We start from the raw sequence: 17527 nt of genomic DNA, 5'->3' as shown, positions 1-17527 counted from the left end.
CCTCATTTTTTCTTAAATGTAACACTCACTTTTGTCAAATCACCTTTTATTTTTATACCTCTCTCATCTGTTTTGACTAGACACTTCTAAGCCTGGCCATCTGCTCCACAATGGCCCTTTTCTTCCTTTTGGGCTTTAAGGCACCTCTGCAATACAAAGTGTAGGATGAATTGCAAGTATAAATACAGTATATATTAAAGCATACTTCTTTTTGAATCCAAACATTACCAGTTCAAGAAAATTGAACAGCAGGGATATAAACCTTTTCCCAATGTTAGGGTGAATCATATTGATTCCCTCACTCATATTAAGATTAATTAAGATTTTCTCTCATTACTGTGCTGCCTCATCTGGCTGTTTAAAATATTTTATTCCCAGATTAATTAGCTTTTCATTTGCCTTTTTTAATCAGCAAATGTCCTCTCATGGCCCAATTACTTAATAAATCAATATTGTCTCGTTACATTATTTTGTTCTTTTAATTTTAGTACCATCTGCTGATTTTGAATTCTTATTTCCAGTACCCTCATCCAAATAATTTAGGCAGAATACTATGAATAGCAACAAACCAAAACCTGAAGACTCTTTGATACTCCAATCCATTATCCATTTCCAGGCTAAAGGCTGAATTGAAGACTCTCTTTCCCTGGAGTATGCTTGGTCGACAGAGGATTATGAGGCCAGGAAGCTCACAAGTCCAACATTTTGAAAGCAGTCAGTGATGGAAAAAACACGTCAGTTAATGTTTATGAAGCAAATTCCACCGTTGGGAATGTGATAGCTACATAACTAATAAAATGATTGAAGAGAAGCAAGAAACTGACACGGAGAGGATTTCTTTTAAATGCAGAAACACAGCTACACTTCAAAGTAGCTAACAGATGTGAATAGTTGAATGCAGCACTACAGTAGCAGTACTAGAGCAATTAATAACATCAATTTAACATGCAAGTAAAAGGGAATCCTCATTTCCCTGCAGTGTTTTAGTAAACAGAGATAAAACTGATGACTTGAAAGGTGAAGCAGAACTGTTTTGTCAGTACAACAATATATGGAGAGATTGAAGTCTTTGTACCAGTGTCTACATAGTGATTTATCTACTAACTTCTGTCTCTTTTCCCAATTCTATTTCTTAGACAACTTGTCTGGGTTGATTTTATCATATTAAAACAATTCCAGAGCTGGAGGTAGTTTTAAATCTCTATTTTCTGATTCTAATATTATATAGGTTAATTGGCACACTTAGGCCATGGTAAATTAAATACTACTGGTTTCTGCCCATTGGGTCTCTGTCCAGTAGCAGCACTTCTTTGACTGACTTAAGGCTGGAAGATCACCCACATAATGTCATCTTTATCAAATTTCCCTATATAAGTAGCTAGAAATGTTTTCTTCAGACCCATTGCTCCACTGCTAGTATCAGAAGGAAGCCTAGCACCATTCTTTCAATATAGTTTCTATTTTAAGAAAGGCTGAGAGTTGTCGCAGCAGTGAGACCAGTGTCCAGAGCTGATTTAAGGTAAACAAATAGAAGCAAACATGCAAAACCATCTGTATTCTTCTAGAATCAGTAAAGAGTCCAAGAAATTAAAAGTCTGCATGTGTTGGGGAAGGGCTTTTTAACTAAAAGATGAAAATTGGTAGGTCTATTGAATCTACATCAATACTGAGAATTTTGGCAGAGTCTGCTTGGTGCAGCCAGATTGCTGACTATTGTTATAGATAGAAAATAAAAAAATCTGCTAGAAAACAGAGGAATTAGAAATATTGAGGGAAATTGTACTATAGGAAGAAACAAACATTTCAGAAAAATGAGGAAGAGTAATGACTCCAGGCAATGATGGTGGTGGCTGGAGGGGCAGCAGCCTCACCAACACACCTACAGAAAGCACCATCATGGCCATAGCTGTGATAAGTGGCAGGCTGGTTTTTTTTAACATGTCCCGACTAAAAAGCCATTTGCAGACCAAGCTATCTCTTGGGTAGAAATGTTTAAAGACTTAAACGTGGACAGGAGATATAAGGAATGAAATCTATGTTATGTCTTGGCCTTGTTATATAGCAAAGAGATATGCTATCCTCTCTACTGCTGGGCATGGCTATATAGTGAATGCTGTGTCCATTTCAAGTCTCAGAACGAAGTTAAGTGACTCAACCATCTCTTGATGAGTTCTGTAAAAGACACAGGAAAAAATAATACAAAATACTGTCAGACCCATGAAGAAAGTAAGCAGAAAAATTGTACATAAAATTATAAGGTGCATAGATGGTTGTAATTTGATAGGATTATTATATACAAATACTGAAGGTTTTACTTTTTTTCTTTTTACTCAATGTTGCAGATACAAAACCCTCACCACGTTCAAAGTAATAGCTATTGCCACAGGGTATTTGTTTTGATTTTAGGACCATGCAGACAAAGGATCCATAATCAAATCTTAGGTACTTCTTATCCCCTTGCTTCAAAGGGCCAGTCCCCAGGATGGCACCTATCCAGATGATAATGCATCATTGTAAGATTGCTCTGGTCTTGAGCTAGTGCTGTCCAATACAAAAATCTTGTTGCAGGAGTTAGGTCCCTGAAATTTCGTTTTAACATTGCTGATTTCTGTTGTGATACATTATTAAATATTAATTATCAATGTTCCTCCATTTTACAGTGAAATTCGAAATCTTAGAAACCTGGATTACATAGATCCAAATGCCTTTAAGAACCTCCCACTTCTGAAATACCTGTAAGTATTCAGTACCTGTAACAGATTGGTACTTAAATCTCACAGATGACTTTTACATTATAGCAGTTTTGTTAGTTTGCATTTGATTTTGGAGCTGACTGCCATGTTTTTCCCTGTTTATTCTAATGACAGAAAGCCAGCAAGGGCAGGGGTTGGAACTCTTACTACTTTTGTGAGAAAGGAAAACATATTCATAAATTCATCAGTAGTTTTCCCATTTGTCTTATCCATTAAATATCTAGAACACACTGATATTCCTTAGCAAATTTTCGCAGCTTGCTCTTTTCTTATGATAAGTGCTGTCTTACTCTATTTTTGTAGGAAATAGTGGGAAGAAGGGACACAACAGATATATACATGTCTTTAGCATTTACTACACATTTACACAGGGTTTTAAAACCTACCTGTCAGCCAAATGTGAAAAGCTCACCTGTAGATACCTGACTTCATATGACCTCTATGGCAGAAAGAAATCCTGAAAATTTCCCACGATTTTCTAAAAAAACTTCTGTGATTTTGAGTAATATTTGGAAGAAAGGCCTCCGTGTGTGTGTGTGGTGGGGGCAGTGGCAAGGAGGAAAGATTTGTCCAGGTTTTTCCTATAGATGTGAAAGCAATAAAAAAGAAAGTAGTAAAAAATTCCGTTTCAGGAGAGTAGTTTTAAAAATTGAGAACTACAGTTATTTTCAGTCTACAAGAGTTCATAAAGAAGGGGCCTTAAGCATTTCACATTTTAAGACAGTTTCCCTTTTTAGAGCTGTATAAACAACTCTTAGCCTCAATGAAAGATAGATGATTCAGGGGTCCAGACTATTAACTGAAGCGGCCTTAATGTCTCAAGTTAAAATAAACCAGAGTTTTAATTATTTTCTTCCTATCAACCTCACAAGATGCTTCCCTCTGCAGATCTGCCTGGCTTATTAATACATGTTACATTAATACATGAATCTAATAATTTTTTTATATTCTATAATTTATCATGTCTAGCATTTTGAATTTTTTATATTGTTCTTGCATCCTTCTGTTTTGGACAGCTGATTATAAATTAATTGATTGACAACAGAGAGGATGCAATAACGATCCTGCTCTGTCAAACACTTTAAATACATTGTTTGTTGTTGTTCAGTGATGTAGTAATTCTTTCTGTTTCTCCTCTCTTTCAGTGGTATTTTTAATACTGGACTCAAACTATTTCCAGACCTCAATAAAATCTATTCATTTGATGTGAATTTTTTGCTGTAAGTATCTGTCCTCACAGCTGGTTAGAATATTGCCATCCTCAGACCACATGAAAATGTATAATGAAGGTTTCTGGTTTTGAGAAAATATCGTTTAAGTCTGACAAAGTGGTTTTCCTCAAGCAGTATTTCAATGATCATTAGCACCAAATCTAGAAAATGCCAACTCACCTAGCACTACACGTTTGACCTGAATTAGAGACATGGCACACAGTGCATTCATGATACACAACTTCTACAGGCCCTTTGCTTTTATTTTGTTTTTGGTTTTGCAATGGCTGTGCAATATCTGAATTAATATGAAGTCAGAATAGTGTGACACATGGGACCTGAGCTGGCATACATCTTTCTGACACCAGGTCATCCTATCAAAATTCTTCTAACAAATTTGTGCTGGCATGGTGAAGCAAACTGCAGAACTTCTTGAAGAAAGAGAATGAGAATGCAAATGGGGACAAGGAGGTCTCCCACTATTATCCTTAGAGGCATTTCAGAAACAAAAATAAATAAAATAATCAGGAGTTTTTTGGTATTTAAAAAGCACAGACAATATCCACCTGTGTTAATCTAAATCAGAATTTTGGGTTGTAATCAAGCTGAGGAGGAAGAGTACCTGAAGACTTGCAGGCTGACACAAGGTAAAAGTATCTTGGTCACTTCTTGGTCCCAGAGAGGAGTTAGAAATCTTATATTGCAGCAGTTTTCAGCTGGAAGAGGCTTGAATGCTGGATGGGCTAGGCAAAAGGCAATTAAAAATGAGAAGTGTTATGTTAGAAGCTGATTTGCAAAGATGTGATTGATGATCCACTGCAGGCCTTGTTTCGGTGCTGCTAAGCAGTGTTTTTGGTCAAGAAGGGTCAGTTCCCACTGCATTCATGGTCTGCCATTGGCAAGATGAACGTCAGAGCAATAGAGAAATGCTGCTTGTTTTGCTAAATAGTCTAGACCTGTAGGAAGCAATGAGATCTTCCCTTCCAAGGATCTTCTGAGACCAGAAATAAGCTTTGTTCTAACACACATTGACCTTGGCTATAGGCCTCCAAGATTAAAACTGAGTCAGTCAGAGCTCTGAGTGAGATGTAACTACATCTTAAGAACTATTAGGGAGTTTCTCAAAGACCAGAAGGACTTCAGCTTAGATTGAAAACTCTGCTAGATCTACTTCTACATAGTAGAGAGAACCAAGAGTTGAACAGGTAGATGAAACAAAGCAGTTTATACAACCATCTGTGTTCTGACTTCCAACTAGCTCAGAGCATTTCTAAGTGGCAGAAAGCCAAATATTGTTGTACTTCTGCCTTGATATTTTTTATAGCAATAACTAACAAAAGATAAATATAGGTCTTATATGCTGCACAGAGTTTTTAAAGAAGGGACCAGTACTTTCAAGGAAGATAGTTCTATTATATATATTTCTAAATATTGCTATTCAATGAAAGAATTTTTGTTTCTTTCATCAAGAAAAAAAAGCTCTTCAAAAATAATAGGTTTCTAAATAATTGATAAGGTATAGCTTGGGGGAAACCCATTCATTATATTACTATTTGCCTTTGAGGTCAAGCAACTTACAAGTAAACATTTATTTAGAAAAAATGAACCAATCTGCAAAATGTCAAACCCAAATAACTTGCGGTGGAAACCACCTATCAGGGAAAATTACTTGGAAAAATCACTTGGAATGAAAATGGTTGTAGTACTGTTCAGTGTTAGCACATACATATGCACAAATGTAGCACAGAAAAGGAATTAAGTTATTTCTGGCACCTGGGTAATTGTTAGGACTTCTCAGCCACGGACTTTATGCATGGGCCTTATTAGGCCGTACCTAATCCATAAGCTGGAGAAAAAGAAACCTTTGCACAATATTTTCATTGACAGACTATAGTATTATTCAGAAAAAAATCAGAAAAAGGGAAATCAAAGACTTTGCTCTGCCCTTTGTTTCTACCAGCTTTTTCCTCTCTCCTTTCTCCAGTTTAGTAACAGTAAATCTCTTTAGTTTTCCTTTCTCCCTTTTGTTGCAACAGAATTTTGTTCTGAAGATACATAGTACTTACTAAGAATGCAGAGTAGGATTAAAAAAAATATTTAAGAAATGAGTAGTAAAACACTCCTTTGGACAAGAGGTGAGAAGAATTAGTAAATTATTTCATTTACTAGTGAAAGAGATGTGCTAGATGCACTTTGTAAAGTAAAATGCCTCTGTCCTGAATAATGTATTATCTGACATCTTATCTGAATTTTGAGAGTAGGATTTCAGCTCTAAAGCCATGTGGGTTGTTCAATTGACACTGTAGCTAATGTTTACTCACTCTGCTAATTCTATGGCTCATGAGACCAGGGACCTGTCTGTGCCATTAAGCCACTACTATCACACAGGCTGGCACACCCCACCAGAACTACAAAACCCCTTTACCTCAGTAGCTATCTTCCTGGGTGCTGGAATATGCTCAACTCTTCATACTACATGTATCTTCTGGCCTTAGATATAACTTAACAGGTTATTATTTTTAAATTATTTATTTGAATAAATAAATTTATAATATAATAAATATGGCAATGTTAGTTCTTTTATAATATATTAATATTAAAGTACATTTAAATTAATTTATTTAAATAATTATGTTTTAAACTTCTATTTATTATCAAGGCAGAGAACAATAATAACAAAGCTGTTCTCCAGATGCTCTGTTGGGCAGATGTTTGATTGTGATATTTTGTCTCCTTTTTCAGTGAAATTGCAGATAATCCTTATATGACTTCAGTGCCTGCAAATGCTTTCCATGGGCTTTGTAATGAATCTCTAACCCTGTAAGTTCTTCCACTTTAAGGCACAAGGCAATCACCTCTCTGGTAATTGCCTATGGCAAAATGTTTAAAAATAAAATTACTCCTGTCCTACTGTCTAGTAGTTTGTAACAGAGAAACATCACACAGACAGACATATTCTAGTTTGCATAAATTCTGTACTTTGACAGCTATTTGAATCAGTCCTGCTCTTTTCTTTAAACTGGCTAGACTAAAGTAGTTTTTCTATGATTCTAGTGCCACTGAATGTTTACATTTGAACAAAAATCAAAGGAGAAAGTCTGCAAAGTTCTCCCCCTGTAAAGCTTCATCAGGGTTATAACTGTGTATAACTTTTTTACAACCTGAGTGGTACATACCATGGAAACTAATGGATGACAAACATCAGAAGAGTCATATTTGAAAGAAAATTCTTAAATTAAGTTCAGTAATGCAAGACAGTCAATGTGAGCCACAAGAAAGGGCTGATGGGAGTGAAATAACTATAATGAGTTATGACCTGAACTGGGAGCAAGAGCATTAGAATGCAAACAGATGAATTCTAAAGAAATTCTAAAAAAAAATCCTTTTGCTCTAAGGGAGTAAAAGAATGAATTCAAATAATTTAAGGCATGCCTCATAGTAAGACCAGACCTTTTTTGCTAGTTAGTTCCTTTAGCCTTTTGTAATCAATCCTGCCAGGATTTTGTTTCCTTGCTTCTAGTTTAAGTGTGGGAAAATTATAGCAAAGTGGTTTAGTCCATCATTGCTGTAAAAAGAGGTAGATGGCACACATGCCCCATGGTATCCTTGATTTAGGTGCACTCAAGAACACTTCTGGGCATTTGTTTAACCTTGCACAATAACTACTGCTCCTTCAAGAGGTTAAACTTAAGCCACCCATAAATGTGCTGTTGCAAAGAAAAATGATGCATAAGATGTTAGGTATTCATGCATTGAAGCAGGCCAGAATACACTGATGTAGTTTGTTCTTTGCTTGCAGTAAACTCTACAATAATGGTTTTACCAGTATTGAAGGCCATGCTTTTAATGGGACAAATCTGGATGCTATGTAAGTAGCAGGTAATTATCTTCTTTCAGAAGAGAAAAACCCAAACTTCTCTGCTGATTTGAGGCTCTGAATTGCGTACCTTATTTTACTTACTTTAAAGGAGCCAAGAGAGGATGTTAATTTCAGCCAACAGTAGCAGTATCATTGCTTAATGTCTTTTGCAGTGTGCTTTCATTTATTATGTATATTTATAGCTCAGAAATAAAATCACAACAAGTAACTCCACTGTGAGTTTTGTTCTGGTTTGAAGCTACAGTAAAACTTCATTTGATCAGTACCTTTTCTAAGACAATTTGGAAGATAATTATGCTTTTTTTTTTTATAAGACTGATTGTGTTAGTAAGTGTAGCACTGATAATGGTAGCAGTATTTTCACAGGTGTCACTTACCTGCAAAAAAGAGAGTGGTGTAAGGTGCTGGGAGCAATTCAAAGGAACCAGCCACTTACACTGGAAATGAGATGCACATCTCAAAAGCATGAATCAACCATTTCATATTTTCCTGCAACTTCTCATTGTATTTTGTGAAAAAATAATATTTAGTGAGTGAATACTTTTTACACCATACCCAAAATCATCTGCCTCAATCAAAAAAAGAATAAATCTCAATTCTAGAGACTCCATTCACTTTGTCAGAGCTTACTCTTGTCCTACAGAGGCTTGACTGAAAAGTCTGTCACTCTCATGAGTAAAGAGATTTCTTCATCGTGGGCTCTTAAATTAACCAGAGAGATATAAGGATGATTATTTTTAGTACTTTATTTTAAATTAGGCTTAAATTCTACAAGAATTCCATAAGAGCATCCTTCACATGGTCCTAATCTTTCCAAACTGCCTATTTTAGCTTAGCAGCTAGCTAGACTTAAAGTCTGAAAGGTTTGAGTTAAACCAAAGATCTGGATTAGATATGATTTTATTCACACTAGTTCAGTTACTTTGAATTTTCACATGAAAAAGGAAGTTTTCCATGATGACATAGTGCTTGTACTAGTGCCCACAGAAATTGCAAGATGTAAAATATGGCAAAAATAAAGCCAGTGTCTCGACTGAATCCCTCTAAGCTGCATGCAGCAATACTCAGAAACTCTACAAGCCTTTGCCAGTAGATGAACTGTGTTGGCTCTTCCATTTCTTACATGTCGACAAAACATGGGTTGGACACTCTTTTGTAGCAATTTTTCTTTATGCTTCTCTCATAGCATGCAGGTGATATTGCTTCTGTCTCTTTTGCAATTCTCCTTTTTATTAAAGAATCAAAGGAAAATGTAGCTTCAGAAGATCTGGAGTCCTAGACATCTGCTTTATTGAACTGGGAAGGAGAGAAGCAGACAGTACATACTAGCCTCTGTAGATACTGTTTGCTTATTTTTAGAAAAAGAAATTGTAATTAGTATTCTTTAAAGATATATAAGTATTTTTTAAGGCTAAGAGTAGAGGGCTTTACAGAGACATCTGGACAGACTTGAGAGCTGGGCAATCACCATCTATATTAAATTTAACAAGAACAATCGCTGGATTCTCCATCTGGCATGGTGTAATCCTGGTTATACACATACAAAGTGGGAGGCTGGAGAGCAGCCCCACAGAAGTAGATATGGGGGTCCTGGTCACTGGCAAGTTGAGCACAAATCAGCAGTGCCCTGGCAGCCAGGAGGGCCAGCGTTGTTTTGGGGTGCCATCAGGCACAGCAACACAGCCAGGCAAGGGAGGGGACTGTCCTGCTCTGCTCTGCACTGGGGCAGCCTCACCTCAAGTGCTGGGGGCAGTTTTGGGTGCCACAATATGAGCAGGATATCAAACCCATAAGTGTGTCCAAAGGAGAGCAGCCAAGATGCTGAAAGGCCCTGAGGGCAAGACTTATGAGGAGTGGCTGTGGTAACTTGGCTTGTTCAGCCTGGAGAAGGGGAGCATGACGGGGGGATCTTGTGGCAGCCCACAGCTTCCTCGAGGGGGACAATGGAGGGTCAGGGGCTGATCTCTCTCTGGTGACCAGTGATAGGAGACAACAGAACAGAATGAACCTGCATCAGGGGAAGTTCTATTGGACATTAGGTGAAGGTTCTTTATCAAGAGGGTGGTCAGTCACTGGAACAGGTTCCCCACGGGAGTGGTCACAGCACAGAGTTCAAATTGCATCTGGATGATGGTCAAAGTCACGATTTTGTTTTTCATTGTCCTGCAAGGACTAGGGAGTTGGACTCCATGATGCTTATGAGTCCCTTCCAACCTGATATGTTCTACAATTTATGATCCTAAGTGAATCCTGGCAGAGACTGGAGACTGGCTATGATGCACTAGTCAATCAAATTTAAAAAAAAACAAAAAACAACAACCAAGAGAACAACTACAACTAGACTTATGTTCATGGGTTTATCTACCAGCAGCAAAAATGGTTTATTACAACAAACACTTTTCTTGTAATCAAATCATATGACATTTACTTGGAGCAGAGCACTATTCTAGATTTACAAGGCAAACAAGGGAGCTGAACATGAGCGGTAAAGATTTTATCTGTTTTACAAATTACACTGAAATTTCTAAACTAATTTTCTGAAGTAGTTTGGTTACCGCATGACAGGATAAAGTATAAGTTTGCTAAGTGCAAGCTTGGAGATTTGTTGTTTCTAGCAGCAGCATTAAGTTAATTTAAGAAGCAAATATTTCATTTTCTCTATTCTGACATTTCTAATTTGAACTCCTGTTTATCTACCACTGTATAGTGAAGGAATTACCTGTTTTTCTCTGGGTCTGATCCAAGAGCATTTGAATTTAACAAAAATAGGAGCAAAACTAAACTAATAGAAAAAGGGTGAGGGAAATTTGAATGTGTTTTGAATTACTATCTCAAGGACAAAAAAAAGTTAAAAAGCAAAACAATCAAAAACAATAATAAATTTTTGACAAATTATTAAAAGGCTTCATGTTCCATCCATAAATCAGAAGACATTTTGGGAATCTTGGAGGCTATCTTCTGCTATGCATTATGTCTTTCTACCACTCTTGCAGTATTAAAATGCCTATGTAATTAAAGGGGGCCAAAAAAAATAATGCAAGTATAGGTGAAAAACCATGGACAAAGGGTTTGCATTATCATAATGAATAACAGCACTACCTAGTTGATCTTGTCATCCAGCAAGGATCAGTGTTTAACAGCAAACCACAGTATTGCTGTGTAAGTTTTATAAGGGCAGGGAAGTCAGGAACCAGGAACAAAGGGCTGAATGACACTTGTACTGAAAAGCATTTATCTGACACTTGAATCCATCATCTTAACCCATCATTAAAGTCCTAAACTGCATCACTCCTGCAAAGTAGTGCTGCTGCACCAGGGTTTATTTCTGTAAGGTAATTGGTGAGGAAAGAAGAGTTTTAAAAGATATTTTCAGTGAATGGCAAAATATATTTGTGATAAGCTTTTACAGAACTATCTAAATTACTGAAGTGGAAAGTGTGAGATCTCGAAATCTAATCACAAAAATAAACTCCAAAAGAATATATTTACTTTAGTAGACACTTTCAAGGTTCACTTATAATGCTTGGCACAGATCAGAGTTAAGATAAACAATTGTGTGGAAAAATCATATGATGAATCCTTAGTACTGCTCACTTGGATCTTTTTTGCCTGTTCTCCCTTTCTTTAACCTTCATTTCATAACCCAGCTGGATGCATATGTTTTACATAGCACTTGAAAAGTCCTGTTAGTATTTTGTGCCCTCAGAAGGTCCTGCTCAGCATCCTGCAGTTTTGTTGTTTTCTGGTGTGGTTGAGACTTAACACAATAATTTTCCTACTTACCCCTGACCCTGAGTCCATAGAGACTTAGACACAAGTATAGGTGGCTTACTGCTCTGACTGGATTGAAAAACGTGAAAAACTGCCTTCATTTACTTACAGCACTACAAAAACATCAGCATCTTCTACTCCAGATTCTGCAGTTACTGCTACAGATTTCCTGCAGTTTGCACTGTGGTTTTCATGTGTATCTTCTTGCCATCCACCAACGCCCCAAAATTTTGATTATTCTAGTGTCCCCGCTGAGGCTAGATATTACACATCAACTATGTGATTTCTAAAACTCCACAACATGGAGGAAATTGTTTAGACATGTTGATACCACTGTTGTGGTTTTCTCTTCTGCAGGGAATTTAAATGACATTCTGTATCATTTAATATCAGAAACAGCAGGATTATTGGCATTTTCAAAAGCAACTGATGCTACATAAGCTTTTTTTGTCAAATTAGTACTTACCAAAGCCTTATTCTTACCATCTAAAAGCAGTACTTATCAAAATAAAAGGGCCTAAGCAACTGAAACAGCAGGAATTGTACATTCTGATGGGCTTGACTCATCGATGTGAAAACTGGCAGCTAACACTGCAGCCCCTCCTTAGTAACACATGGTTCTGTACTTCCCAAAGTCTCTAGCTGTTTCTATTTGTAACTTTGGAGATTTTTATCAAGCATATCAATTATTATATTTCAGGTTTATTAGTCACTACGGTACTCAAACATCAGGGGAAAATATTTCAAAACTGGACAAGCAATTAAGTGGTTGTATAATAGTGTCTAGTTACTAAAGCAGACAGGTTTTATTAGGTTAAGCAGGTTTTTATGTCCTTCAACACCACAACTTAGATGTTGAAATCTTGGATTAATTCTTAACCGTTACTCTGGTTTTAATTTTTATATTCATTTTGCAGACAAAATCATAAGGAAATTTGCAGACTAAAGGAAATAATCAGAACAATAGTGTGCCATTTACAGAATATGAAAATCAGTTCTCAGAAAACACAAACACCAGGTGATGCTAGAATGCCATATATTAATAAAGAATTAAAGCTTATTTCAAACCACAACAGCTGAGATGGTGACGTAAACTATTTTCCTCTGTAAGAAACAAGGCTTAAGGCGTGAGTAATGACCAATGAGTAACATGCCAGAAGCATTATTTGGCTCCCTAAGACTTTCTGTTATGTAACCCAGATGAAGTGCATTTACTTCTCATTTCTTACTATGGTGATCAATATAAGCTTATATCCCGTGAATGTTATGAAAAATTTGTCAATGACTTCAACCAGGACAGGATTAGAATATTTACTTTATTTTTTCCACACCACAGCTTGCCAGCTGGGCAAGGGAAGGGATTGTCCTACTTTGCTCTGGTGTGGCCTCACTGTGAGCAGTTTTGGCCACAATATAAGAAAAGATATTAAACTATTAGAGTGTCCAAAGGAGGGCTGGATGGTGAAGGACCTTGAGGGCATGTATGAGGAGCAGCTGAGGTCACTTGGCTTGTTCAGCCTGGAAGAGACTGAGGGGAGACCTCACTGCAGTTACAACTTCCTCATGAGCGGGAGGGGAAGGAGAGGAGAGGAGACTGATTTCTTCTCTGTGGTACCCAGTGACAGGAGGGAATGCCCTGAAGTTGTGTCATAGGGGTTTAGGTTGGTTGTCAGAAAAAGGTTCTTCACCCAGAGGGTGGTTGGACACTGGGACAGGCTGCTCAGGGAAGTGGTCACAGAACCAAACCTGACAGAGTTCCAGAAGTGTTTAGACAAGAGGCACATGGTGTGACTCTTGGGGCTGTTCTTTGCAGGGCCAGAAGTTGGATTTTGATGATCCTTGTGGGTCCCTTCCAACTCGCAATGTTCTGTGACTCTGTGAACTTCACAAGACACCATCTGACATGTGTTGTGACCACCTTCCTATTGCACTTTTTATCTTACTAGCTACATCACAAGCTAACTTGTCAATGTTTATAATGGGGTACCAAACATCCCATTCTTTCCTTGCTGTTCTTATAACAAAACTTTGATCTTAACTTTTGGCCTGTATGTAGAAACTTCCACTTGACTATGGAGATTTTAAAGCATTTAAAATTTTTATTGAACTCACAACATGGAGGAAATTGTTTTCCTGTTTGTTCATTATGTGTTCTATCATGTAATTCCCCATACCCCATTCTGATGAAAGAAAACAAAACTATTTGACATCATCCTCACACTTCCGTACTTGAAGATAGTGTGTATGCATGTGCCCTTATGTGTATGACAGTGAGAGAAAAAATTTGGAACAAAGATAATAAATAAATTAGCAAAATAAAGTATTTGTTGGGGAATTTAATTGCTTTTAAAAATGGAAAACCTGTATTTTGTTTCTTGGGTACACAGAAGATGAAGTAACTGATTATGCTTCAATATGTGGTTGGGAATGGATGGCCTTTATACATATTGCTTTTGTACCTCTGTGCAGGCAAGTAAACTCGAGATCTTCAGTAACCTATGGATAACTACTTCCAAATAACTGTATTTTGTTTGTTTCTGCAGCTATCTGCACAAGAACAAATACCTCAAAGTTATCAATGATGATGCATTTCTGGGAGTGCACAGTGGACCAACTCTACTGTAAGTAGGTGAAAAGGAACTAGAGAAAGCTTTAAAAATAATGATGTTTTAACTTACAATTTCTTTACAACAATTAGCATCAGAGCAGCAGGGACTGGAATGGCATGTTTACAAAAATAGTACCAGCAACAAAGCCTGTGCTTTAGGGAACTGATTTATGAAATGCTTACATCCTACATTACACACACTGTTCCTACCAATTATTCTTATGAAAGATTCTGTACTACAACCAGTCTTGTGGCTCTACAATAATAATACAAAAGAATGGCTCTTGTATCACACATGTAAAGACAATTGAAAGAGAAGAAAAAATCATTTTAGACAAAAAAAAAAGTTACTTTTGATGCTCTTTTTTCTTATGTTATTTGGCTTTGATTTTATAATCCTCCAAAGAACTTTTCACTTAAATTAGGAATCATAATGCAGAATGAATATAAAACCTTAAAGAAGTTAAGAACTTCCAGAAGAATCACATCCCCTGACTCAAATTGTCTAGTATGTAATGTAGTGCCTACAGCTGATCACAGGGAGAACTGAAATATTGAAGGGGGGATTTCTTCCTCCACTACAAAACCAGATGATGCCGGCAGTGCTCAGTCCATGTAAGATCAAGTTTTACTTTCTGCTCTTCAGGAAAACAGCTTAATCATAGCAGAATAACTGCATTTTTCTTGGAAGGAATCCTAGCAGCTACCTGCAATAACAAAAGGTGCAGAAGTAATTCTTTTTCTTTCAGAATCTTTTCAACTCCAGAAAATCAGTCTGGCTCCAGCAGATGAGAGCCTGCAGAAGCACAGGTCTTTGACTCTTGATTATTGTGGTATTTAAAGCTGGCAGAACTTATTGTCTGGAGTTCCCTATATGCACTTTTTAGATGAGATAGGAATTTATGGTAGTTGGAATGTGTACCCCAGAAATCATGCTTTTTTTTCTGATCAGGATTTCAACAGCAACTTAAAGACTGAAATACAGACCACGGATTCACCCTAATGGGGTAATGTTCCATTTTGGCTTTTAAAAAACCCAGTGAGAAAGATTTAACTACAAAGAATTGTTGCCTTACTATATGTTGTATATTGGGTGAGTTTGATCATGCTCTCAGACCACCTAATTAAACATACTGAAGTATTGAAAAGCTAGGGTTTTTGGTTTGGTTTTTTTTTTTTCAAATTTGCCATTTACAACAGCAGAGGAAGTAGGGATTGTGCTCACTGAATAGAGGAAAACAGATGTCAGCAATTCTGGTTCCTTTGTCACTGTTGTATACTCAGATGTATGTGGATGTATACACTGATTGCTCCCTTTAGAAAAATATTTTAAGAGTATGATGACAGTACATTGCTCTTTACCTCTAAATGAAACCTTGGCAAGGATTCAGCAACTCAGTGGACCTGATTTACTAAATGCAACAAGAGCTGCTGCCTAGAGCAAAAGTTCAACAGAGTACAACAAAAATACAATCAGGCTCATTATTCAATTAGCTTTTGAACAGAGTCCAAACCCAAAATGTTACAGTCACAAAAGATATATGTGAGTAGTTAATTATCTATAGAATGCAGAATTGTTCTTTAAAGCATCATTTCTCAGTCTAGGAATGGTTCCTCCCATGGGATATAAGCAAGTCTTTGAGCAAGAGGAGCACTCTGTAGTTTTTTGCTAATCAAACAATACTTATTTTTAGGTTTAAAAAATCTTTCAGTAGATTTAAAATAGTATCTGTAGTCTAAGCCCATCTATTATATATTTTATGCTTTACCTATTCCATTTGTCAGAAATTTGTATATGATTAGATAAAAATTCTCAATTGTACTATGATGCATTCAATCTCATTTTCTTAACTGTCTTTTAAATTATTGCTATTACTGGATTTCATACTACAATTGCATGCTTCCAGCAATGAAAAGGATTATTGACAAAAGCTATTATCACTTAGATCTAGTTCTGAAATAGTGACTTCATAAAACCAACAAAGAATTAGACTGAAATATAATAACCCAGGAAAAAAGAAAAAAAATCTGAGCAGCTGAATATCTGTTTAACACTTCTATAATATACAGTTGGTTCAGAAAACAACATCTGTGAATTCAAAAGCTATGTTTTATTCCCACATTTACCTGAACCTCTCCAATGTCTCCCTAACATTCAATATAATGTGTAAATTTCAGCTGAGATAAGCAACAGCCTAGAAATACAAGAAAATATGTGAGGACTAAACAAAACCACTACCAAGCCAAAATGTTGAGATTGGTTGAGAGCACTTTGGTTGCTGTTCCGCCTCACAGTGTAGAACTCTACACAACCACTTCCAGTACCTGAGTGGGCTCCAGACCATGGCTACTTAAAAGCTGAAGTCTGCTCTGGCTCTAGGCTAGCTGAGAATGTTGCTCGCCTTTTCCATAATCCTGAGCATTTGACATCTTCCAGAAGAGAGTGTCTGCCTGTTTCTGTCTCAGCCTTGTGGGCATTTGTCAAAGGCCATGTAGAAGTCCCAGGAGACTTTGAGCAGATCGTAAGCACAACACTCAGAGAAGTTTGCAAGGCAGGTCTTATTTTTACACAAGCCCCTGACCTTCCCCAGGTATATCATAGTCAATGGTGGCTTGTTTGCTGCCTTTCTGCAGGAGAGCAAAGCTGAAGGTGCCACAACTCTTTTACCAATTCAACTACTTCCTCCTTCAGCTGCTTCAGAACTTTTCTGGTGAAAACCATCCAGTCCTTTTGACTTGTTATCATTCATTTTATCAGTTTCCTGCCTAGTCTGTTTTATGGTCACTTCACTTTGAGACAGATCCTCTTGACAAGTCCATCAGACCTCTTGCCCATTCTCTTGTGTTTCTTTAAGGGTGCATGCTATAGCTTAGCAGTGCCAACAAGACACTCTTACGAGCAATGTAAGCACTGCTGTGTTTAAGCATCATCTTAGTTATCAATATGACTGGATGTTAATGAGACAGACATAACTGCAGTCAATTCCCATTTTTCTCAGCAGACCAAAATCAGGACTAATCATCCTTAACTGATTGGGACTGACCATACTTGGCTGATCAGGGATTGGAAGAAGCAACAGGACAAGAGGAAATCACCTCAAGTTGTGCCAGGGAAGATTTAGATTTGATATTAGGGAAAGATTTTTCACAGAAAGGCTTGTAAAACATTGGAACAGGCTGCCAGGGAAGTGGTGGAGTCATGGCCCCTGAAAGCATTCAAAGCCCTTCTTCCAAGCCCTTTCTTTTCACTGAACAGATGTTTCTTTCACACTTTTTAACATCAATTGGTAACACTCTGAGCTGC

General features: G+C 37.1%; 1 protein-coding gene across 2 annotated transcripts in view; it reads left to right on the top strand.

Annotated features, from left to right (window-relative positions):
• The window catches only part of TSHR (thyroid stimulating hormone receptor), a 44735-nt gene that overhangs the window by 21462 nt on the left and 5746 nt on the right, over positions 1 to 17527 (top strand). For both annotated transcript variants that reach the window (XM_068192682.1, XM_068192683.1), the window contains exons 4-8: positions 2661 to 2735; positions 3899 to 3973; positions 6707 to 6784; positions 7764 to 7832; positions 14159 to 14236. In XM_068192682.1, the coding sequence (XP_068048783.1) occupies positions 2661 to 2735; positions 3899 to 3973; positions 6707 to 6784; positions 7764 to 7832; positions 14159 to 14236 (375 nt within the window). The remainder of the gene's footprint in view (positions 1 to 2660; positions 2736 to 3898; positions 3974 to 6706; positions 6785 to 7763; positions 7833 to 14158; positions 14237 to 17527) is intronic.

Source organism: Anomalospiza imberbis, chromosome 6 (assembly GCF_031753505.1).
Source record: "Anomalospiza imberbis isolate Cuckoo-Finch-1a 21T00152 chromosome 6, ASM3175350v1, whole genome shotgun sequence".
Taxonomy (NCBI): Eukaryota; Metazoa; Chordata; class Aves; order Passeriformes; family Viduidae; genus Anomalospiza; species Anomalospiza imberbis.
Note: the sequence above shows the minus strand (reverse complement) of the source record. Positions and strands in the feature narration are given on the sequence as shown.